At 42.9% G+C, this 26733-nt stretch overlaps 1 protein-coding gene across 6 annotated transcripts in view; it reads left to right on the plus strand.

The window, feature by feature from the left end:
• dicer1 (dicer 1, ribonuclease type III) overlaps positions 1–26733 on the plus strand; it is a 266759-nt gene that overhangs the window by 186648 nt on the left and 53378 nt on the right. For 5 of the 6 annotated variants that reach the window (XM_061842862.1, XM_061842863.1, XM_061842860.1 and 2 more), the window contains 3 exons: positions 8506–9211; positions 12497–12649; positions 26103–26726. In XM_061842862.1, the coding sequence (XP_061698846.1) occupies positions 8506–9211; positions 12497–12649; positions 26103–26726 (1483 nt within the window). The remainder of the gene's footprint in view (positions 1–8505; positions 9212–12496; positions 12650–26102; positions 26727–26733) is intronic. The other variant, XM_061842865.1, reaches the window with a different exon arrangement.

Raw genomic sequence — 26733 nt, forward strand, 5'->3', positions numbered from 1 at the left:
AGTTCTACCCACCTTTCCAACATGTTCGGTAGGATATTATAATCTACCAAATCTACCGAATCAAAAGCAGCATTGAAATCCGGCCGATGAATATACTGCTCGATCGATGGCTTCATATCTCGGACGATTTTGCACAACGCTCTGCAGCAGGCTTCTTGCCTTGCCATCTTGTGATTAGGTTGTCGAGCGAGGTAGCACTGAAGCGCGTATTGTTTCATGAGCATCACATTGTGCTCGTGTACCGGAAGGTGTTTCAACTAGGCGTGTAGGTGACCGATCAAAGGAATTTTGTGGCAGCCCGTGGTGGTTCGAAGGGCAATGTTTTGAGCTGCCTGGAGGGAGTCCCAGTGAGTTGGCTTCAGGTTGGGAGTCCACATGGGCGCCGCGTAGTTCAGGATCGATCTTGTGATGGCCTTATACGTTGTGAGGATGATCTCCTTGGTCTGGCCTCATGTCCGGCTAGGCACTTCAGAACGTTGTTTCTTTTATTGAGTTTGAAGTGCACGCTCCAACTCTGTCTTTTTTTGGTAGGGACGACTTTGACTGTAATACAAAGATGAATGTGGGTTCATCGGACCTCGTCACTCTGATAGATATTTTGCTGTGCCAATTTGACGCTCCCTGATTCCTATGTGGATTGGACCAGTAATCTCCATCAACAGAAGTGATATAATTTGACCAATACAACCATTTCCTATTATCTGCATCATGGGCACTCATTTGATAAAACCAATAATCTCGCCACTGACTCATTTTTGTTACTTCAGTATAAGTGACGCTGAGTTGAGTGCCCCAAATCTTAGAATTGTTATGTGTCCCTGTGACAACAATGTCGTGGTGCAATGTAAGTGTCATGCTGGTGACAAAAATGTCATCTTTGTTTACAGCAGAAGGACTGAAACTGCATGTGGCACTTTCAGTGTTAACTGGTAGAACAAGAGTACTTCCGCAGACGCCTCAACAGACAGAGCGGTGGCCGGGACTGCCTGAACGCACTCTGGAGTGGCTTGTGCTACGGAATCCAATTGTTGCGAATAGTATGCAACTGGTCTAATTTTTCTTCCATGTTTCCGAGGTCATGAATCCGTTTTTTGCGATCAGTCTGCTCAAATGGTTCGTCATAATTTGGTAGTGCTAGCACAGCTGAATCAATGAGTTCTCTCTTAACATGATCAAAAGCATTGCCGCCCTCTGGCGTCCATGTAATTTTGTTTTGTAATGTCATTGGTTTGTCATAAATGATTTCCAGTAGTGGTCGTTTGATTTCTGAGTAATTTGCAATCCAGGCGTGACAATAATTGCAAAGACACAAAAATGACATGTGCTTTTTTGCTATTGGTTTCGGAGCCTTGGCAACGGCTTCTGTTTGTCACCGACAATATGTCCTTGGTCAGTCAAAATGTGTCTTAGGTAGGTCACTTCTTGTTTCCATAACTGCAATTTGTCTTTTGAAACTTTGTTTCCAGTGTCATGTAAATATTGCAGTAACGCCAATGTATCGATTTTGCATTGTTCTTGGGTGTTTGAGGCCACTAAAATGTCGTCCACATATGCCAAAATTTGTCCTTTGTGTGGGGCATTAAAGGAGGCCAAACACCTTGCGATTGCTTCTGAGAAAATTGTTGCGGAGTCACGAAATCCTTGAGATAACCTTGTAAACGTTAATTTTTCGCCTTTGAACGTCAACGTGAACCATTATTGGCTGTCAGGGTGGACAGGCATGCTCCAAAAGGCATTACTCAGGTCAGCCACCGAGAACCACCTTGTTACGGTTTGTAATGAGTTCAAAAGTGTTTGTGGATTAGGAACATTCAGCGCATGCGATTGCACTGGTTGGTTTATTGCATGCAAATCCTGAATTCATCTCCATTTGTTTAATTGTGTTTTTCAGACTGGGAATATAGGCGTATTGCATGGTGAGTCTGGGCATGCGTGTAAAATTCCTGGCTTTTTTAGTTCATCAATTACAGGTTGGATGCCTATTTCAGCGTCTTTTTTTCGCTGGATATTGTCGAATTATTGGTCGATAATCCGTTTTTCCCCTGTATAACTTCTGGTGGTGTGTTTGTCATGGGTCCATCGTCAGCCGCTCCAGTGCTCCACAGCCTGAATGGGAGATGACAAATGGCATCTTTCTCAACAGGGGTGAGTACATAACTTTGGTTAGTCAGCTGTAGTTGAGTCGTGCAAACGTATCAAAATTCCATCAAACACGCAATCGGAACCATCCTGATTCTGTTTCTTCAAAGTCAGTGAATTTTTGTGATGGGACCCAAATTTCGTGTGGAATAGTTCCGGCCAAATCGTTCGTGTTCCTCCATTCTCGTTGTTTTGGCTTGGCGAAAGAAATGTGTGGATGTTGCCCAGGAGGAAGCAGCATTTTCACTTCTGCTGTGAGTCTGACAGTGGCGAAACACCACTTTCCTTTCCAACAGAGGTAATTGACCTACACTTGTTGTTCAGCCAATTCCAAAAACAATTTGGTGTAATCTGGATCAGGGTCCAGAGATTCTTTGTACCTGATGGTGACATACAAATTGTTTGTGTTGCATGTCGCCTCCAGGTTGGACTCTCTCGTGAACTACTTTGAGTAAATTTTCAATGCCACATTCTTCCTCGGGTAAATCCAGTGACCCCATTTTCTCAAATTTTGATGTTTCATACAATCATCATTGTAATTTCTGGATTTTTCTTTTTTGATTATCTCTTGATTATCTCTCTCACAGTGGACATGCACCTACTATGAAAATTTCAGACCCCTCCATGATTTCTTCTTTGTGTCCTAAAACTAAAAGTTTCTCTTCGGAAGTCGTGATCTTCCTACTACCTAATTCTTTTGAAAATAGGAAATATACAAGTCATTCGGCAATTGATATTCAGTGCGATTTTCCCTGTGTTGTACAAACACAGAACTGGGACAATCTCTCTGTTGGTTGAGACAAATGTAATTTATTGGATGACCTTTGTGTTCTCCCGGCGGAGGATGTCCGATTGCTGGCCTCATGGAATGGAGGACTTTCCGGGTCTCCTGGAGTCTCGGACGGGGTACCGGTTCTTCAGTCATCGTTGATCTTCTGCCGAAAAGAGAACATCATCCGGCTCGAAGGACCAAGTTTTAGAATGTCAGAAGTTTTTTTTTTTTTTTTACAAAACAGCTGAGACAAGCCCATGGACTGTATTGAAGTGAATCACACCAACCAAGGTTGTCTTTTCTGCTTGCGAGGGGCAGCTGACCACAGTCTGAGCGCGCTCTTCAAACTGCTCCCAGATTGGTGCCGCCGCTCTTTCGCCTTTTATTCATATCAGAAACAGGATGCGATACAGTGGAAATTTGACAAAATGTACAAACAGCAGCTCACCAAGAGATTTATTTCCTGTTGTTCTAGCAGTTTTTAACACAGTTTAGTAAGATTGAAACTGACAACTTTTGCCTAAGTAAATTTGAAACAGAAGTTCCTGTGTGAGGGCGACACATCTGCGTGGGCGAGTTCGACATAAGTAAAGCTACTTAAACCATGATAACTATGAATTCTTTCACATCCCTCCATCAGAGCCAACTCGACACCAGGTGGTGATCAGTTGACAGCTCCTCCGCCCTTCTTTTCACCCGAGTGTCCAAGACATGCGGTTGCAAGTCCAATGACACGACTACAAAGTCAATCATTGAACTGTGACCTAAGGTATCCTGGTGCGAGGTGGACATGTGAACACCCTTATGCCCGAACATTGTGTTTGTTATGGACAATCCGTGAGCACAGAAGTCAAGTAACAGTACACCACTCGCGTTCTGATCAGGGGGGGCATTCTTCCCAATCACGTCCTTCCAGGTCTCATTGTCATTGCCCACGTGAGCATTGAAGTGCCCCAGAAAAATGATGAAGTCCACAGAGGGAGCGCGCTCTCGCACTCCCTCTAAGGACTCCAAAAACGGTGGGTACTCTGAACTGCTGTTTGGTGCATAAGTACAAACAACAGTCAGGACCCCTCCCCCTACCTGAAGGCAGAGAGAGGCAACCATCTCATTCACCGGGGTAAACCCCAACGTACAGGCCCCGAGCTGGGAGGCAAAGAGTATACCCACATCTGCTTGGCGTCTCTCACCTTGGGCAACTCCAGAGTTGAGTCCAACTGCTCTAAAGACGAGTGGTATTAGAGCCGAAGCGGTGCATAGAGGTGAGTCAGACTATATCTAGTCAGAACCTCTCGATCTCCCGCACCTCCTTCCCTGCCAAAGAGGTGACATTCCATGTCCCTAGATCTAGTTTCTGTAGCCAGGAATCGGATCACCAAGGTCCCCGCCTTTGGCCACCGCCCAGTTCACATCGCACTGAACCCCTAAGCCCCCTCTCACTGGTGGTGAGCCCATGGGAAGGGGGACACGTTACCCTTTTGGGCTGTGCAAGGCTGAGCTCCACATGTGCAGGCCCGACCACCAGGCGCTCGCCTTCAAGCCCCATCTCCAGGAATGGGTTCAGAGGGGGGCCTCGGTGACCTGTGTCTGGGCAAGGAAAACCAGGATCCAACATTTTCACTCGTCATAGGGGTTTTAGAGTCGTACTTTGTCTGGACCCTCACCTTGGACATTTTTGCCATGGGTGACCTTACCAGGGACGTGAAGTCCCAGACAACTTCGCTCCTAAGATCATCGAGACACACGAACCCCTCCACCATGATAAGGTGACGGCTCAAGGTGGGGGCATTGAAATCCAACAAAGCCAAAATTGACACCTTTCCCAAGTCAGTATTCAACCATATATCATTTAGCACTTTGATAAGAGCAGATTCTATACTGTGGTGAGTTTGGAAACCTGATTAAAATTGATCAAAATGTCTATTTAAATTCAAGAAATAGTTGAATTGATTAAAAATAACTTTCTCTGCAATGTTCGTGATGAAAGGGGATTTGAGATGGGTTATAGTTTTTTACCATGGAATCGTCCAGTGGTCTGTTCTTTCGAATAGCCTTAACACCAGTTCCTTTAAAAGCTTGAAGAAACTCACTAGACTGAAGTTCGCAATTGATTATTTGCTACAAATCAGGTAGCACTGACTCTACAATAGTTTTGAAAGTCAGATAGTATTGAGTCGAGACAGGTCGTTGATGGTTTCAACTGCTGAATGGTTTTCTCCCCAGTTTTTTTGGTCAACTATCAAATTCAGAGATGGTCATTGGGTTTTCCGAGGGTGGCTTCATATGTCGAATAATTTCATCACTTTGCTGATTTGTGCTGACATTTTACCTAATGGATTGTGGATTTTTTTAACTAAAATTACAGGCAAACTCATTGCATTTATCAGCCGTTATGAGTTCTGGAGCTATCTGATTCGGAGGGATTATGAGCTAGTCAACCATGCCAAACAGAGTATGAGTGTTGTTGAGGTTCTTACAGATGATTTCAGAAGTGTTACTGTCTAGCCCTGACTAACTCTAACTTGAATGGGGACTATACTCAGCCAGAGCTGTCAGGAATACAAAGGTATCAGTCTTTTCACCATTGTCCCACAAAAGGACCAAAGCAGTTTTTGTTGTTTTATCTCATTTCGTATCCCGTTATGTTTTCAAAGGACACCTCCTGAGTACCAGCCGCTTTTGAGTATTTTGACCGATATTTCAAGGCCTATTGTGTGTGTTATATACGTCCCAAGTATTGGTTGCTTTAAGCTGTCCAATTGTGCACTGGTCGCACACTCTCAGCGCACAGGAAAACCTATCCAGTGCAGCAAATGAATTACCATATTTTCCGGACTACAAGTCACTCTGGAGTACAAATCGCAACACCAATAAAATGCATAAAAACGAAGATAACATATATAAGTCGCACTGGAGTATAAGTCAAATTTTGGAGGAAATTTATTTGATAAAATCCAACACCAAGAACAGACATGTCATTTAAAATTGAAATGATGAACAATTTAAAATAAAAATAGGATAGAGTCAATAACAGGCTAAATGGTATGCTTACATTATTTGACACAAGTGAGAATGTGCCTATTATGTTAACATAACATTAAGAGTTATTCCGATAACTATAGCATAAATAACATACGAAGAAGTTAACCAAAACCATCCGTATCACTCCAAATGTCCGGTAACTAAAATCCAATTAAATCTTTATCCTCTGTGTCACTTCTAAATGAGTCCGCCAACTCCTGAGGTAGATGACTCGCCACTTCCTCTTCTACATCGCTTACGTCAGATTCATCGTCAGTGGCAGTTACAACTAGCGTATTCCAACCTTTCTGAATCCTGACAGTATGGTTTTGGTGTCACCAAAGCCCATACTTTGTCGTGCCATCCAATGGTTTGCAGAAAGTTGCATGGCTGATTCACCCGAAAACTGTGCTCTCCATCTGTCATCAGATACACGGGCCTAGAGCGCCCTCTTATGGTTGTCAGTGTGAAAATAACAGATAAGCGACGCGAAAAATGGATGGATGGCTGTAATAATGTCATACTAATTTCACATACAAGTCGCACCCCCCAGCTAAAGTATGAAAAAAAAGTGGTTTATAGTCCAGAAAATACGGTAGATATCTAACTTTTTTCTGTCATTTATCTGTGTAATTCAGTGAGTGACAGGTGTCCAGCCAATCATACGATACGATGCAATTACGCTACGCAGCCAGTCACGGCATTGACAGCACTTGCACATGTGCTCTGCTCACAAATACTCCATAACATAAGCGGCGGAGTTAAGTAACGCTAATGCTAGCCCTTTATCATTGCGAAACGAGCGGGCCGTGAATGTGATACGTCCACTCCCCAAACCAAAGTAAAAAAGAACTACGGTTCTTTTAAGATGCAATGGCTGTCGGAGTATGTGCAAATAAAAGAACAAGCGGTGAAACTGGGTGAGATATTTTCTTTTTCTAGTTAGAAAGGTCTGCTCTGCAAAACATGCAGTGAAGCTAAAGTTCTGAGCAAGTTTTTGAATGGGAAAATATTGACTAAATGGAAGCTGGACTACCTCAAGTGACACATTCCACAGAAAAGTCATTTGAATGCTGTTGGAATAATACGAAGACTCAAGATGGGAAAAGGGATTGGTACAAGAACGAGCTGTCACACACAAAAAAAATCTGACCCTGAGCAAGTTAAAGATCTCATTGACAATATTTTACTTGCCATTAAAATGAATGCATCAATGCTATCCGTTCAACAAATCAAGTCTGCAACCATTGGAGAAGTGAGAAGGGCAGACATGAAATACAAGGTATATTTTAAGTGTGCATATTCTCGTTACATTTATTAAGATGTTTCATTTACGGATATTAATTATTAAATTATATTCTGCCTAGATCATTTATGGGTAGTATAAATGCTAATAAAATACACTATCGCAAGCTACAGCACACATCACTGTGGAAAATGTAAATGTTTTAATGTGAACAAAATGTTATGTCTGAAAGGTGTGTTTGTCTCATTTCTTCCAAAGCAAGACTCTCACCCAGGCCAAAACTGGACCTCATTCACCTAAGCCAAAGCAGGACTCTCACATAGCATACTACAAATCTCACAAACAATCTTCATTCAAAGAGTTTTGTCATTTATCATTTTAAGTAGGCCAAATGAGTTATATTAAAAGTTAACTAATGGAAATTGCTGTTGTAATGTGATTCTTTTAATAAGCCAAGTATGTGACAACACACAAGGAATGTGTATCTGGCACTCTGTGCCGCCCTGATATGACATTCAAAACAAAGAACAAACAAACTAGCTAGAACAAAGAACAAGAGGAATTCAGTTGATAGGAATTATTCCTTATAAGAGTCACAGATGTGCATGATGTAGAGTCTTCTTCATTTTGAGCAGTTAGAAGTGTTTCAATGCCCCACATTGTTAAGCTGATACAGAGTGCTCTTACCCGTTCACAGTTCCCGTTATAGACCAGTGCAATAACAATTGTGCAAAGGAGCAGTTTAAAGTGATGACTCCTGCAATAGTCTACGCTATATATTTCTAATACTTATTGGGCCAGCAGGATGTGAGGATGTGCCCCAAGGCCGTGCAAAGCAGAAAATAGTAGGTTCGCCAATCAAGAATTTAATGACATAATTGCAAGTGGGAAAAAATGGTTTGACTGCTTGCTAGTTTTGATTTGCATTGATCAGTCGCGCCTACCCGACGGAAGGAGCTGGAAGAGCTGGTAGCCAGGATGTGGACGGTCTGAAAAGGATCATGCCCGCTCTGGGCCTAGTTTGAGTGGCGTGGAAGTCTTCAAGGGTGGGTTAGGGTGGTGCCGACAATACGTTCAACGGTTTTGATTGTCCGTTGCAGTCGGAGTTTGTCCTTATTTTGTGACAGCTCCAGACTGTGATGGGCGTACACAGTACTGATTGGATGACCACTGTGTAGAACTGTCTCAGCAGCTCTTGTGACAGGCCATGCTTCCTCATAAGCCGCAAGAAGTACATCCTTTGCTGGGCTTTTTTGAGGATGGCGTTGATGTTGTTCTCCCATTTCAGGTCCTGTGAGACTCTAATTTTACTTTTTGTGTTTGGCAGGTATCCAAACTTGGACTTTGGGTGGAAGAAATCAATTGACCGTAAAATATTCATGCCCTTCAGTGAGGATTATGACCTTCAACAAAAGCACCAGTCACCTGATTGCATTTCATTCACGGATGAAAGTCACCCTCACCATTCCCAAGCCATTGTCAATTACAGAAAGAACTTTGCAAATGGCACTACTCTAATTCCTGACAATGGTGGCATTATATTTCCAAATGGAGAGCACACTCACCTACATAGCTGTCAATCCTCCGAGTCTCTATTTCTTCAACTGTTTTGCCCTGAACCAATGCAAATGCCTACCTCAGTTACTGTGCAGCCCTCTCAAAGCTTAAAGACTCCAAGCACGTGTCCTCCACCACAAACTGACGAATGTAAACCAGGAAGGAACATGGTTCACAACAATAATGCTACCTCAACCTACAGACAGGCCGAAGAGTGTCTCAGTGCTCGCAAAGCACGCAGTCTTGCTGCTGTCCTGCATCCCAATGAACTGGCAGGAGACTCGATAAAAAGTCTGGGCCCAAACCCAGGCCTTATCCTGCAGGCCTTGACCCTCTCAAATGCCAGCGATGGCTTCAACCTAGAGCGATTGGAAATGTTGGGAGATTCATTCCTTAAGCATGCCATCACCACATATCTGTTTTGCACCTACCCTGATGCCCATGAGGGAAGACTCAGCTACATGCGCAGCAAGAAGGTGAGTTCTGTAGTTGCATGAGAAGTTCAGGGATACCAGGGCTGGAGAATAAACAATGATATGTTTGTCAAGTATGTATGAATGTATTTTTTTTAGTTGGGCAGTTGGGCGGGGGAGCAGGTTGCAGTCTCACTTTTTTTTTAAGATACGTTTATTTTTTCAATTGATTTTTTTTTTTCTCCAGAGATGCTTCCATAACTTATTGACACACTGTTTTTCCTGTAGATGTGGCAGGAAAGAAATGGGAGCTAATTTACACAAGAGCCATCATTTCGGCAGTCATTTGGAATTGGTTCGGGTTTGAAGAATCATTGAGCAATAGTTCCTCCAAAATGTTTAATGTGGAACAGGCAACAAGAAACTCTGCCTTAAAACATCTTTACATAATTTTATACATATGACAAAAGAGGGGGCAGATGAATGGCCAGGATATTGTCAAAGACATGGTGCCTGTTCATACGTCTTTCTGCAAGGCACTGATCCACTTCAATGGTGGTAGCAGCTACATACAATCTATACTGTAGCTAACTGAAATATATTACACACTTCACTGGCGTTTATTCTCAAGTCAAAGTGTACACACTTAGCAAAAGACTGTACAGAAATTGACCAAATATTACAGCCAGCACACCAAATCTTCCCATGACTGAATATTTTAGATGATAAATACCTCTCTAACTTGAAGTCCCCATTAGAGCTAAATGTAACAGATAATGCCTAAAGCCTTACAGTGAAGAAAATAAGTATTTGAACACCCTGCTATATTGCAAGTTCTCCCACTGAAATTTCTCTGAAATTTTCATCGTAGTTTGCATGTCCACTGTGAGAAAGATAATCTAAAAAGAAAAATCCAGACATCACAATGTATGATTTTTTTTAACAATTTGTGTGATACAGCTGCCAATAAGTATTTCAACACCTGTCTATCAGCTAGAATTGTCACCCTTAAAGACCTGTTAGTCCGCCTTTAAAAGTCCACCCCCACTCCATGTATTATCCTGAATCAGATGCACCTGTGTGAGGTCTTTAGCTGCATAAAGACACCTGTCCACCCGATACAATCAGTAAGACTCAAACTTGTAACATGGCCAAGACCAATGAGCTGTCCAAAGACACCAGAGACAAAGTTGTACAACTCCACATGGCTGGAAGGGACTACTGAGAAATTGCCAAGCAGCTTGGTGAAAAAAGGTCCACTGTTGGAGCAATCATTACAAAACGGAAGAAGCTAAACATAATGGTCAATCTCAATAAAAGTAGAGCCCCATGCAAGATATCACCTCGTGGGGTCTCAATGATCCTTAGAAAGGTGAGGAATCAGCCCAGGACTACACAACAGGACTTGGTCAATGACCTGAAAAGAGCTGGGACCACCGTTTCCAAGGAGATTGTTGGTAATACACTAAGATGTTATGGTTTGAAATCATGCATGGCATAGAAGGTTCCTTTGCTTAAACCAGCACATGTCAAAGCCCGTCCTAAGTTTGCCAATGACCATTTGGATGATACAGAGGAGTCATGGGAAAACATTTTGTGGTCAGATGAGACCAAAATGGAACTTTTTGGTCATAATTCCACTCACCGTGTTTGGGGGAAGACGAATGATGAGTTCCATCCCAAGGACGCCATCCCTACTGTGAAGCATGTGGGTGGTAGCATCTTGCTTCGGGGGTGTTTTTCTGCACATGGGACAGGACGACTGCACTGTATTAAGGAGAGGATGACCGCGGCCATGTATTGTGAGATTTTGGGGAACAACCTCTTTCTGGCTTTTTTTTTTTGGGGGGCGGGGGGGCTTCTTAGAGTGATGTAGTACGTACTGTGAGATGACCTGTCTTTGGTTTTTTTTGGGGGGGGGGGAGGGGGGTGGGAAAAAAACACAATGCACTGAATCCGCGATAGGTGATCCACGAAGTAGAGAGGGATTTGTGTATTTTTCACTGTGTTAAATTTACCTTACCTTTTACCAATTCTCACTCAGCAACTGGGAAATGTAGATAATAATTGTTGAAGCTTTGTGAGTGGATTTCTTTTCCATTCTTGCTTGATGTACAACTTTAGTTGCTCAACAGTCCTGGTCACCGTTGTCAGATTTTATGCCTCAAATGCGCCAGACATTTTCAGAGGGAGATAGTTTTGGACTGCTGCCAGTCCAGTCAAGTACACGGGACTCTTTTTCTACAACTTGTGGATTGTGGCTTGATATTGTCTTTCTGAAATTAGCAGGGTGGTCCCTGGAAAACATCGTTGCTTGGATGGCAGCATTGGTTGCTGCAAAATATGTGTACTGTGGAGGAAATAATTTATTCCACACTGATGTCACACACTTTTAAAAATATGTGGTCTTTAATTATAATGGTAGGTTTATGTTAATAAATAGTAACAAAATAAAAACAACAAAACAATTCAGTGCTGTGTAGCTCCACTACAGTCTGGTTTGGGCTGCCACAAAAAAGGACAAACTCAGATTGTAACAGACAATCAAAACCACTGAATGAATTGAGGGCACCAACCTACTCACCCTTGATGACTGATCAATGCAAATCAAACCTAGCAGGCATTCAAACAGTGTTTCCCCTCTTGCAATTCACTCATTAAATTCTTATCCATATTTTTTCAGACTCAATTTTTCTGTAATTTCTGATTTAAATTGTGTGCACAAGAATGTGCACAGAGGTTGCGGCCCACCCTCAGACAGACTCTGCCTCCACACTGAGTTTGATACACCTTTGTTTTAAGTGTTTCAAGCCCTGTCTCAAAATGTGTAGTTTTTTTTTTTTTTAAATGTTGCTTAATTCCCAAGAAGTGTATTATTTCAATGAAAACTAGGGGCATAAAATAGCTGACGTTCACAAAGTATAGATATTTAGGTCCCAATGCTGACTCCTGATCCTCCTGTTTCATATCTTATTTTTTCTCAAGCTGATGATGATCAAGATGATGATGTTCAACATTTTTTGGGGCACAGTAGGATTACAGTCCTTTTCCTGTATCTTTTTAATTTGTTACATTGTCGATTGTGCGAAAGCCTTTTTGAGGCAAGTTTTATACAAGCCTGTTAAGCACAACCAATTTTCTTTTTTTTTTTTAAATCCAGTTATGCCTTTTATTGGATCCGTTAACGGCATAGTTACAGTGCCTTGTCTATACATCTCTTACAGAAATATCACCATTATGGTGGTGTCATTTTACATTTGGATTACATAATATCACCACAAATTGAATGGTACAGTACTGTTACAGTGTATCACTGTTGATGACGATGTCTCCTGCCTGGATATTTAGGTGAGCAACTGTAACCTGTATCGTTTGGGGAAGAAGAAAGGACTTCCCAGCAGGATGGTCGTGTCCATCTTTGATCCCCCCGTCAACTGGCTGCCTCCTGGTTATGTTGTTAATCAGGAGAAGACCTTTACTGACAAACTGGATTCTGATGAGGTTAGTTGATTATATACTGGGAAATGTCCATGTCCATTAACACTCAGTACACTTCCTTTTCTTTTGGTCAGTTATTGAATTAAACTCATTTTCTGAGTAAATGAGATATTGTAGGAGTAAGAGTCAATATGCATGCAAATATTTCAAGAGAGATTCTATTTGTTCACTGCTTATTATGATCTGTAATTACCCGTACTGCTTCATGTTGTCTGAATGGTTGTCTGGAAAGTTTCTTGGATTGCTCCTCCATCTTGAGGTCATCTACCTAGCCCTCCTACACCCTTTGTTGATGCATCCAATGGTTCTTGATGGAGCATTTACATGAATAACTGTATTTCAGAGATTTATTTATTTATTTTGGGGTATTCATCTTGCTGTCAACTGAGTCACTCCAGGTGCTCTTCTTTCTTTCTATCACACTCCACAGCACAGAAATATTTGTCATAAAAAAATTAGGACTTCCATACCAGAATCAGATATAATGGTCAAGTATGTAACAACACGCAAGAAATTTCTCTCCAGCAGTTGGTGGCACCCTGGAATGACACTGTTGAGTACTGAGAAAAAGAACAATAGACATTCAATTAATAGGAAACTATTCCTTGTAAGAGTCACAGTTTTGCAAAGATGGAGTCTTCGAGCATTGAGAGCAGTTAGAGGATGTCAACCCCGCACATTATGTTAAGCTTATACAGAGTGCCCTGACCCATTTGCAGTTCACCGTGACAGGGCAGTCCAATGACAATTACGCAAGGGGAGTAGTTTAAAGTGACAAGTCTTGCGATATTCTACAGTATATCTTAATCCATACTAATACTAATACTGATTGGACCAGCAGGGTGTGAGGGTGTGTCCGAACAATGGTGCAAAGCAGAAAATAGATGGTTCGCTGATTAAGAATTTAATGACTGAATTTCAAGAGGGCAAAAACGGTTTGAATGCCTGTTAGTTTTAATTTGCATTGATCAGTTGCGCCTTCCCCGACGGAAGGAGCTGGAAGAACTGGTGGCCGGAGCGTGGAGGATCTGAAAAGATCCTGCCTGCCCTGGTCTGAGTTTGAGTGGCGTGCAATTCTTCAAGGGTGGGTGGGAATTTCTATCAGTCACCATAATCCTCAATCCCAGTTCAGACTTTGACACCACATCAAGCGCATTTGTCATCAACATTTTCATTGTCATTCAGTGTCATTCTCGATCAGACTGTAAATCCAATCACACATTCATTTCATCATTGTCCCTGCTGACTTTCAGCACAATAAGATTGAAAAGTTATCTGTCATGATTTATACAGAAGTAAGGTTGTTTGTTGTTGCCGTGACTTCACCTGAATGAAATATGGTCTCATGGGCGTGTCCTTCCTCGACCCGGGCTGCACCTGCTTGGATGAGCAAACGCGCTCACCTGCTTGTTTCACTGATTATAGTCAATATATATTGCCACATCTGTGGTCTGGTCCTTCACCAGATCATTTTACCTTGTCACGTTTCCGCAATTCCAGATCTGCTGTACCTAACGTTGCCTCATTGATGACCTTGCCTCTTCGCCTTATGAGTCTTCCACTCCACGTGGAGTTGCGGATGCTCACTCACAGGTTCGTTGATCCATTCCCAATTACCATGGTAATCAATGCAGTCTCCATGCGATTTGGGATATATGGAGTCTATACTGGGGCTGGGACTGCGCAACCCCCATATTAACTGCTCAACCGGACAAATCAGGTCTTGGGGAGCGAAGTGCGCACACATGTGCTTCTCATTGCAGAGGATGGGGGCGGAAGATGCCGCTCCGAGGAACTCTGACCCCGTGGGATGAGCCAAATTTGTCTTTCGTACCATCCTTTTACCATGACCTGCATATAAGCAAACATTTTGTTTACCACCTCCTTATTTCTAAAAAAGAACAGCAGTAATGCTGCTGGCTTTTTCAGACGCATCCTGGGAAAACATTTTGGAATAGTTAGGGATGGCTAGCGCAGCAGCCGAGGACAGTTGCTGTTTTAAAGCAATAAATGAGTCAGGTGTCCAATGGAGAGGGTGGGTCAAGTTTCTCATCCCCTGTTCATTGACAAGTGCCCGCATTGAGTGTTTTAACTCTGTGAAATAAGGCACATGGTGTCGTAAGGAATTGCACAAGCCTAAAAAGACAAGCATTTGTTTGCCGTTCATCAGCTGTGGATGGTGTAGAATGCCATCCTTGTGAGAAGGAGTCATGGCCGTACCTTGTCGTGAAATAAGGCTGCCCAAGAATGAAACTTGAGGGCGGGCGATTTGAAGCTTGCTTTTTGAGCACTGAAACCCAATCGTGGCCAGATGAGCCAAAAGTGAGTGGGTGGCGTCAATGCACGGTATTTCAGAAGGAGCAGCAAGCAAAATGTCATCAACATATATTGTACCAGCAGTACTCCATCCGGAAGCTGCAAAGGAGCCAACAGTTGTTTCAAATTGGCATTAAAAAGTCTGAGTGACAATACAAACCCTTGTGGACGATGTGTGTGTGAATAAAATTCACCAGTCCATGTGAACGCAAAATATTTCTGCATGTGTCAGGTTTACCAATTAGACATTCATTAAACTGGACAAAAAAGGAAGCAGAGACACCAGTTCAAGTTTGACAGCTCGCGAGGGAGAGGACAGGAACTGTCTTTACAATTTGCCACTGCATTCTCTGATTATCCTCTCTTCAGCACCTCTATTTATTTAGTTTCAATATGCCCCTTATTTACATGGATGTTACAAAAAGGACACTTCAAGCAAAACATAGTTGGAAACAAAGTGTACTTGTTTGTTCATGTGTGTGTGCATGTGTGTGTAAGATTGCTGAGTACATGTGTGGTCATCATTTCTTTAACAGGCAGCAGGTGCTCCTGGTTCTAACAGCTGATGATTAGATACTTTTGTTCTTGCTATCTCCTGCTTGGGGGCTACCATGCGATCTACAGAAGAGGAAAGCATTTCTTTATTGGAAGATGTATGATAATTATATTCACAATTATTCCTACATTTCCCCCCTGTTTATCCTAGATTTGCTACCACATTTTCTAGAGCAGAGCAAAGCATTCTTCATTGCAGGCAGAGCAAAGCATTCTTCATTGTAGGCAGGAACAGTAACTGAATTGGAGCAGAGAAAAGCATTTCTTCCTTGCAGGCAGAAATAGTTACTGAATTGGAGCAGAGCAAAATATTTCTTCATATCAGGCAGAAGCAAATCATTCTTCATTGCAGGCAGGAACAGAGCAAAGCATTTCTTCATTGCAGCCAGAAGCAGTTACTGAATTGGAGCAGAGCAAAGCATTTCTTCATTGCAGGCAGAAGCAGTTACTGAATTATATTTACAATTATTTCCTGTTTATCCTCCTGTTTATCCTACATTTGCTCAAATCCTCACATGATCTAATAGATCACCCTTTCAGCTTTATTCTACAGAATCATATTTATGAAAACAGACTCAGAGAAAAATGTAGCACTAATCATTTGTAATCTTCTGGATCAGCGAACAGGTCTGGAAGAGAAGTCATAACGTCATCGTGCTCAGAAATATCACTGTCATTACCCTGTTGTGCCAAGAGTGGATATATATCTGCCAATTTTGAGTTTGTCGGGGCAATAGGAGTGGTTATAAGTCGGTTAAGTGATGCCCTTATGCAGGGAATACAATGACATCCTCACAATGTAATAGCTGCAAACACAGCGAAAGAAACTTGGTCAGAGAACACCAAGTTTTAGATTTGCCAAACTTTTTTTTTTTTTTCACCACTCAGACCAGGCTGATTTGTTCACACCAGAATGCCCCTTCAGGGTGTGGAGGCCTTGAATGGCCCTTGTGAGGGACCCATCAGGTGTTGTGATATTTGGAATAAACAACACTGGCCACCGAACATTGAGCAGATGCCACCCTTCTCGGCCAGGAGCATGTCAAATGCTATGCGGTTCTGGAACGTCATGAGTGAGGTTGCAGCTGGTTGTTCCCTTATGGTAATAAAGCCTGCTTCCGTATAGTTACCCAGTTTCTGTACATTGTAATGTATGTAAGTGATTCTGTCTGTTTTTATTCAGTGTTATCCATAACAAGATGGATTCCCATCCTGCAGCAATCTGGTTAGCCAATTTATCCTTATCTGGTACGCCTCGTGCGATGCCAATTGTATCAATGTACGTTGGATCTCCATCTTTCCAAGAGGACCTTTGCCTTCGGGAGAAACTAAGGGAAGGTCCAAAGATGGATGCGGCCAATTCTATATTCTCTGCTTTGGATGGAAACACAGTCACAGATAAGAGCAGTAATACCAGTGTACACGTTCCTGCTCCATTTATCAGTGTATCATACGACTTTTGACCAACACACCACCACCACACATTGCTGCATGGGAGCATTAGGGCAGTTTGCAGATGGATATCATGACACCATGTTTTGGTGAGACTTCTTACCTGAACACATGACCCTGTAAAGCTAACACAGACAAACTTAGCCAATGCAACATTAGTAAAAAATATCATTATTATTTACTGCCTTAGTTGTTGGATAAACACTATTCCATTTCTGACAAGTGGTATTAGGAGTTGTTTTAGTCATTACCTCCAGGATACACAGTGTTGAGATATCTGCGAGAATGACAGGCAGTAGTGTCGTAGGGCCCATGCACGTGATGTAACCATAGTTTACCTTGTTCGCTACATTCTACATTAATAACAGTTTTTTTTCCTATTTGTAAAAAAAAAAAAAAATGTGCCTCTCTCTTTCAGTTAAAGTACTTAAACTCCCTCCATACTATACAGACTCTTTTGTATGGCAGTCGGGTTCAAGGTAGCATTAAATTGGCAGATGGTGAGAAGAAAATGGGGGTTTCCTATAGCATCAGCCCAGAGATGGAATCCCACCAATTAGAGTCGGCCAAGAAATTAAAATCGTGAGTAAAAGCCTGGGGAATAAAGCAAGGTCATTAGGTGTTTGTGATGCTGAGAATATGATTGTGTTCCCCAGGAGGGGGTCCATCTGTTACCTTTGTCCGTTACCAGGGTGTTCCATCTTGTCTCTTGCATTCTTTGTCAGATACCATTTTTTTTTTGCTCTATACCTTATTTCTTGTAGAGTCCATTTGTTTGAATGTTCAATTAGACTCGGCCAAGGATTTAAAATAGTGCTCAAATTATTTATTGGGAGGCACACATGGAGTCCTCCCCTCATACCTCGGTGACTGCTGCATAGTTTTTCATCAATGCTATTTGAAATGAGGTGGCGCCTCTTTATCTTAAGTGTGGTAGGCATAGTTGACTGAGTGTTATTATCGGTTCTGTTATGTTTTTCTCAGCTTTACAGATGCCCAAAAGTACCATATGAACAAAAATATCATGACAACTGTCAACGTTGCAGCCCAACATGCTATCATATTATTTAGCCATTTTTAAGTCATGTCGACCAAGTCACCCCAAAATGAGTCAGTTGTTTTTTAAATCTTCACCAACCTTCGGGTATTTTCAGATACCATAAATCTGCACCCACCTTATGGTGGACTTTGCTCACCTTTCTCTTTGGGTGACTCAGCTGAGATGACCTTTATAGAGTGTGTAAGGTTTATCCACATGTCTCTATTTTGTCCATGTCATTCGTCTCCTCCTCAGTCTATGCCAGTGTTCGGGTAAAACTGCATGTACTGTTGATGGTAATTCATAAAAAGAGCATAGGGTGAATAGACGAATGGCAATAATAAAGTTATTAAAGCATAGTAACTTGTTCCATTTTTTTTTTCAATCTGATGGTGTAGTTCAGGGATGTCAAACTCATTTTTCTTGCGGGCTACATTGTAGTTTGGGTTTCCCTCAGAGGGCCGTTTTGAGTTTAGGCGGCGTGGGATCGACCCCCGCTCAGTAATGGTGTTGACATCTGCACCGTGACTGGCCGCTGACCAGCCCGGGTTGTCGTCTGCCTCCACCCAAAGTTAACTGGGATAGGTTCCATCTCTCTCTGCGAATAAATGCAGAAAGGTTGGGTCAGGAAAGGCATCTGGCATAAAAAAAATCAAAAAGACTGTTACTGCCGGACCACCATAACAATTGCACAAAAATGGTTTTACACATCAATGCTGATAAATTTCCTAATTTGTTTCCAGTTCCTATCAATTCGATGCATGTGATATTTCCTGGTGATACGTTATTAGAAAACAATGTTGGTTTTTTTTTGTTTTTCAAAAGAAGTTAATGGATACACAGAATCTCTCAGCCACCTTTTTTTTTTGTATTCATTATGAGGTAGTAGCACTGGTATTATCTGTGAACCCGTGCAAACAATTTTTTTTTTACACGTTTTTTTGCTGCTTGTTTTACTTTAAGGAGCCACTTAATATTTTGTTCGGAAAGGCCTGTTGCGATTTGAAACTATTTTTCTACATCTAATTTAGTGTTTAAACAAGCAGTTACTCCCCTAAACCTCAAAACTGTTTCAAAGGCAAGATATTGTAATTTGTGACCTGCACAAGTCTGCACAAGGAATTTAGCATTTTGGGAAAACACATAAGCCCTAATTCCATTCATAGGTACACATTTTGCAACATTTGTAACTCTCATAGCCTGATTATTGTCACACGAATGTGGTTTTACATTTATGTATCTATTGTGTCATTTTAATTAACTCGAATTCAGTTTTTTTGCATGTAGTTATCCGATTTGTTTTTTTGGGACCTTGGGTGGTTTCCACAGGTACCACTCGAACAGAAACATTTAGCCTTGGCGGCACGGTGGAGTAGCTGGTAAAGCGTGGGCCTCACAGTTCTGAGGACCTGGGTTCAATCCCAGGACAGCCTGTGTGGGTTTTGCATGTTCTCCCCGTGCCTACATGGGTTTTCTCCGGGCACTCCGGTTTCCTCCCACACCCCAAAAACATGCAACATTAATTGGACATTCTAAATTGCCCATAGGTGACTGTGAGTGCGGCTGTTTGTCTCCATGTTCCCTGCAATTGGCTGGCAACCAGTTCAGGGTGGACCCTGCCTCCTGCCCGTTGACAGTTGGGATAGGCTCCAGCACTCCCCGCGACCCTTATGAGGATAGGCGGCTAAGAAAATGGATGGAGGGATGGATGGATGTGTTGCCTGACGAAACTGACCACGTTTTAGATGCACATTCCCTTGTGGATTGTGTCGAGCACAGGTCAAACAAGCCCTACAATTTTTTTTTTTTTTTTTTGCATTTTGTTTAAATTCATGGGTCATCTAATGCCTTTGTACCAGGGCTACGATTCCCCTTGTTAAGACCTGATACTTCCCATGGCTCAAGATTGCTACCCATTGAAAATAAATTTTTGGTTGAATGTTTTTTATACGTGCTGACATAATTCCCATTTTGTAATGTAACACCTTTATTTTTCCACATTTATAATTCTGCTGGTAAGCATTGTTGTTGCATTTTGTTTAACACATCATCTGAAAGTACGTCTTCATTTGTTGCATGGTCACCTTATGCCATAAAGGGGCTGCTACTTCTTTTGCTGTTTTATCGGTAAATCCGTTTCCTAATGACACTTTGTATTTGATGTGTGTACTGCTGTCAGGTTCACCAATCAGACATTCATTAAACAGGACAAAAAAGGAAGCAAAGAGACCAGTTCAAGTCTTGCAAGGAGAAAGGAGAGGAACTGTCTCGTACAATTCACTGGGTGTGGTCATCATTTCTTTAACAGGCGGCAGTTCTAACAATTCTGATGATTAAATGTTTTTGTTCTTGCTCCTCCTGCTAGGAGGCTGCCACGTTTTCTAGAGCAGAGGAAAGCATTTCTTTATGTTGCAGTGCTACCATTCCCCCCGTTGAGACCTGAGACTTCCCATGCCTCAAGATTTCCGCCCACTTAAAAAATGTTTTTGGTAGATTTTTATTTTTTATGTCTGTGCTGACATAATTCCCATTTTGTAATGTAGTACCTTATTTTTTCCACATTTTTAGTTCTGCTGGTCAGCTTTGTTGTTGCATTTTGTTTAACAAATCATCTCAAAGTATGTCTTCATTTGTTCCATGGTCAGCAAATTCCATAAAGGTTTTGGCTGCTGCTTCTTTTGCTATTTTATCTGTAAATCCATTTCCTAATGATTCTTTGTCTGTATTTGATGTCTCTACTGTACATTTACATATGGCTATTTCTTTTGGTAATTGAACTGCTATAAGCAAATTTTATAGTTGCTCTGCATGTGCCAATGTTTTCCCTGTAGTTGTCGCTAATCCTCTATTTTTCCAGTATTGTCTGTGTAGATTTTTATACCACTGTGAATACAGCAGCATCTGGTCTCAGATTGTTTAACATTGTCCCATAAGGCACTGATTCTCAAACAGTGTGCCTGGGGGTACATTAGTGTTCTGTGAGTGCTGTTCAGGTGTTCCATGGGAAGTTATCCAATTTTATGTAGCTGCTAAAAAAAATTTATTCCAAGAAACAATGTATCTTTATTCATCTATTTATGCCAGTGAGGCACAATGACAGACAGAACAAAAATCCTCTTCTATTAGATGGCAGGAAGTACATACAGTAATTAATCGATCCATTTTTGTGACTTTTCTCAGTTTTATAGACTAATTTGTCTACTCGATAGGGACTAGTATTCTCGAGGTTTGGTTCTGCCACAGTCACCCAGACGCACATTCACTCATTCCTCATGAGTGTGTGAGTTTCCTACTCACCAGAGATGTCTTTACTTCCTTCGGCTTCTCGTCAACCCTCAGCCTCCAGACGCAAAGTCGAGGCCCAGTTCCGAGAGGGTTCAAGTGCCGTGGCCACGGTCTTTGCCTGGATGTCGACTCAGCCCCTGGAAACCTTAGGTATCTTGAGATCCGGCTCGAAGGACCAAGTAAATGTCAGGTTTACCAATTAGACATTCATTAAACTGGACAAAAAAGGAAGCAGAGACACCATTTCAAGTTTGACAGCTGGCGAGGAGAGAGGAAAGGAATTGTCTGTATAATTCGCCACTGCATTCTGATTATCCTCTCCTCACCACCTCTATTTATTTAGTTTCAAGACGCCCCTTATTTACATGGACGTTAGAAAAAGGAGACGACAAGCAAAACATAATTGGAAACAAAGTGTACTTGTTTGTTCAAGTGCGTGTGCATGTGTGTGGAAGATTGCTGAGTACATGTGTGGTCATCATTTCTTTAACAGTCAGCAGGTGCTCCTGGTTCTAACAGTTCTGATGATTAGATGTTTTTGTTCGTGCTATCTCCTGCTAGGGGGCTGCCACGTTATCTAGAGCAGAGCAAATCATTTCTTTATTGGAAGTAGATGTATGATAATTATCTTCACAATTATTCTTACAGCATGCTTGGATCCAATGGGATGCAGAAAAAGGCATTTGCTGAATCAATGCAAGTGAAATGGGTGTGGGAGGGGGAAATTTGGGAAAGGGCCGAGTGGGGATTAGGAAAGGGTAGTGTGGGTGTTGTGACAGCCGCATTGATGTATCGTAAAATCATTAATCCATGGCAAGATCTGACATGCACAACAATTGAGATGTTACAAGAAAATAAAGGCACATCCAAAGGTGACAAATTGGCCTTTTTTCGTTTTTTTTTTTTTTTTTTTTTGGAATGCATAATTATTGTATAATGGATCCAAATCTCTCCCCTCCTTGAGTCGTCACCTAATCGTGGTCGAGGGGTTTGTGTGTCCTGATGATCCCAAGACCTAAGTTGTCTGGGGCTTCATGCCCTTGCTTAGGTCACCCATGGCAAACAGGTCCTAGATGAGGGGCCAGACAAAGTACGACTCCAAAACCCATATGATGATGACAAAAATTGTATCTTGTGTCCCTTGCCTGGACGCGGATCACCGGGGCCCCCTTCTGGAGCCAGGACTGGGGGTGGGGCTCAAAGGCGAGTTCCTGGTGGCCGGCCCTGCACTCATGGGGCTTGGCCGTGCACAGCCCAAAAGGGTAACATATGTCCCCCTTCCCATAGCCTCACCACCTGTGAGAGAGGTCATAGGGTACAATGTGAGCTGGGCGGTGACGAAAGGCAGGGACCTTGGCGATCCGATCCCCGGCTACAGAAACTAGCTCTAGGGACATGGAATGTCACTTCTTTGGGAGGGAAGGAGCCCGAGTGTGTGCATCAGGTCGAGAAATTCCAACTAGATAGTCGGACTCACCTCTATGCACCACTTGGGCTCTGGCACCTCTCCTCTTGAGAGGGGTTGGACTCTGTTCCACTCTGGAGTTCCCCACAGGGAGAGACGCAGAGCAGGTGTGGGTGTACTTGTTGCCCCCCGGCTCGGGACCTATATGTTGGGGTTTACCCCAGTGGGTGAGAGGGGAGCCTCCCTCCACCTGCAGGTTGGGGGATGGGTCCTGACTGTTGTTTGTGCTTATGCAACAAACAGCAGTGCAGAGTACCCTCTCGAGGCAGTTAATCGGTATCAAGGCCAAGCGGAATGCAGCTTTGGTGGTCGCTGAGGCAAAAACCCGGGCGTGGGAGGAGTTCGGTGAGGCCACGGAGAATGACTTGAGAACGGCTTCGAGGAAATTCTGGTCCATTGTTCGCCGTCTCAGGAGGGGGAAGCAGTGCACTCTCAACGCTGTGTATAGTGGGGTACGGGGCGCTGCTGACCTCAACTCAGGATGTTGTGAGTCGGTGGGGAGAATTCTTCGAAGACCTCCTCAATTTCACCAACACGCCTTCCCATAAGGAAGCTGAGTCTGGGTGCTCTGAGGCGGGCTTTTCTATCTCTGGGGTTGAGGTCACTGAGGTGGTTAAAAAGCTCCTTGGTGGCATGGCCCCGGTGGTGGATGAGATTCGCCCGGAGTTCAGATTCCATAAGGGAAGGATACCACCTCTTAACACAAAAGAGGACTTAGTGCTTAAAACTCACTAGAAGAGCGAATCTGTCTTCTTTGTGCTAATTACAACTCTTAATGTATTGTTTTTTTCTCTGTTTCTCTTTGTCACCACGATTACCTCTGCACTTTTATTCTCTTTACTTTCTGACCATAACATCACATATCACCGCCTCTTATTCAATTTCAAACAATAGGAAGTGAAACCTTACCACACACTGGCCAACAGACCGAAATTATATTGAGAAGATAAATGTCTTCTTACCTTGTCAATTGTGGTGCGCCAAAATTTCTGCCTGTCAGTCCAATGGATGGTTCCTAATCACGTCAGGGTCACCAACTGTTGGAAGGCAGTCGTTTTGGGGTCCTTCCGCGTGTTCGTCCAATTCCAGAGGCGTGAAATGTGACACTTTGACGTTTAATGAACAGAACGCTCTGTGACACACAATGTGACACAGGAAATGCTGTGGTCCGACACCGAGTGTGTGTGTGTGTGTGTGTGTGTGTGTGTGTGTGTGGTGTGTGTGTGTGTGTGTGTGTGTGTGTGTGTGTGTGTGTGTGTGTGTGTGTGGTGTGTGTGAAAGCAGAACAAAGATTATATTTGCAACGTTGGAACGCCGCCGAAGTCTCAAAACACCCAAGGCCGTTAAGACTGCTGAAAAACACCTTGTAGTTGGGCACTCAAAGCAGGTGCCTGCTAAAAAACAACTCTGCTTTGGCAAGTCACACAAGGTTGAAGCCTTCTGGAAAAACAACTCCAATTAAGGCAGTTCCTGTAAACGGGTATTAGCGCAGGTTGCTGTCCTGACATAACCTTTTCAGCATTTAACACGCCCACAGGTCATTATGAATATTTCATAATGCCTTTTGGACTCACAATTTTGTCAACGATGCTTTACACAAAATGCTCAACATATGTGTCTTTGTGTATCTAGACGATATTCTGATTTTCTCCCTTGACGAAAAATCCTGTCGGGCACATCTGAACTGTACGATTGCACTTGGTGCATCATGACCTACATGTCAAGGCGGAAAAGTGTGAGTTCCACCAACCGTTCATATCATGGTTGGGCTTCGTCTTGTTGGAGGCTGAGATCCCCCTGAATGCCCGTAAAGTCAAGGCTGTTCTGCATTGGCCTAGTCTTACTTCTTTTAGGTTTATAGGGTTCGCCAGTATCTGCCGTAAATTCATTCGGAATTTTACTGCAGTAAAAACCCAACTCCATTACATACACGAACATCGCTCCAGTTCCTTCAATTGGAACCCAGCATGTCAGACAGCCTTCCATAAACTCAAGGGCAGCTATACCTCCACTCCGATTCTCGCCTTGCTGGGTCCCGATTGGCAGTTTGTCATCGAGGTTGATGCGTCGAATTCAGGGATACGGGCGGTCCTCTCACAGAGGAGTCCAAAGGACGGAAGATTGCAGCCTCCTCGTTTTCTTCCAAAAGAAAATGACCTCAGCAGAACAAAATTATGACATTGGCGACCGGGAGATTTTAGCAGTCAAATGACCATTGTCTGAATAGTGATACTGGTTAGAGGGAACTCAGGTTCCGTTCCTGGTATTAACCAACCACAAAAACCTATTTTAAGTCAGCTAAAAGGCTTAATGCTAGGCAAGCTAGGTGGGCAGTCTTCTTCATGCAGTTTCACTTTGTGATGTCCTATTGGCCGGGAACCAGGAAAGGGTAACATGATGTGCTGTCGTGGTTTCACGATAGGGAGAAGACCGAATCCGACCCTGTGCCTATCCTCCTCAGACCTTGTTTCGTCTCAGTTTTCACCTGGGAAATTGAAACACAAGATGTGCTAAAGGACACTCACAGTCCCGGAGCGTAATCATATGGGCCCATACCAATCATACAGTTTGCCACCCGTGTATGGCCAAAACACAGCTATTTGTAGAGCTACGCTGTTCTCACAGTGTTGGATCATCTTTCCAAAATTGTACACTTCATTGCACTGCTGAAAGTCCCCTACGCAAAACAGTTTCAGGTTGCATGGACTTCCCAATGACATAGTTTCCGACAGGGGGCCCCAGTTCATATCATGGCTATGGAACTGGTTTTGTTCCAGTCACCATGAGATTTGGGACTTAGTCGATGCGGGTCCACCTGACCTTTCATGTGAACCTGCTCAAGCCTGCTCAGGTGTCCTCTTTGACCTTGTTGCCTGTCTTTGTATCGACCTTGGACTGAATAAATACACTCCCTGAACTGAACCTGGTCTCGTGAGTCGTGCATATTGGGTTCAACCTCGAGTTCTGGTCATGACAGTAGGGTTATTGTCATTGACTGGAAAGTAATTATCCATACAGATTCTTTTGTTTTCTTCCCCTTATGTAAGTCTGGGTTCTCCGGAAAGCATTATAAATATGGAAGCCCAAACTTCTGGATGTACAGCCACTTTCTCTTATTCCAGTGGTGGCAAAGAAAGGAATTAAGCAATGCAGTATGTCTTACAGGTTGACTAAGAGACATATTCCCTTCAGCGATCTTATCTGCCCTGGGTTTCTCCTCTCAGTATAAGTAATCTTTTATTCTTATACTGGAGGACATGATAGCTCATATTTTATTATATACTAAAGTGCAACCAACCTGTAAAAGATTATTTTATGTATTATTTCTGCCCGTGTTCTTTCAGGCCAAAGAAGAGCTTCTATCTAATGGATGTTCTGGTCATGACCGTAGTAGCGAGCCTGAAGAGATCACCGATGATGGACACCTGCTTTTGAAGAATGAACCAAAAGATGAGGTCAACATGGAGGATGACCTGGAGTACTACAAGGAACACATCAAATTCATCGACAATATGCTCCTAGGATCTGGTGCATTTGGTAAAAAGATCTCTCTCAGCAGCTTCCCACCCACTATAACCACTGCTTCAGGCTCATCACCATGCATGGAGACCCCTTATGAATGGAAGGTCCCAAAGAAAAATCTATTACCCTCAGCCCACCACCACTCAGAGCCACTACCCACAGTTTCTTCAGCTGAGGACTTTGATTACAGTTCATGGGATGCAATGTGCTACCTTGACCCCAGCAAGGCTGGTGAAGAGGATGACTTTGTGGTGGGTTTTTGGAATCCATCAGAAGAGACCTACGGGAATGACCTTGGAAAGCAGTCAATCTCCTACGATTTGCACACAGAGCAGTGCATTGCAGATAAGAGCATTGCAGACTGTGTTGAGGCTCTGCTTGGTTGCTATCTGACCAGCTGTGGAGAGAGAGCTGCCCAAATGTTCCTTTGCTCATTGGGTTTGAAGGTGAGTG

This window comes from Syngnathoides biaculeatus, chromosome 15 (assembly GCF_019802595.1).
Source record: "Syngnathoides biaculeatus isolate LvHL_M chromosome 15, ASM1980259v1, whole genome shotgun sequence".
Classification (NCBI taxonomy): Eukaryota; Metazoa; Chordata; class Actinopteri; order Syngnathiformes; family Syngnathidae; genus Syngnathoides; species Syngnathoides biaculeatus.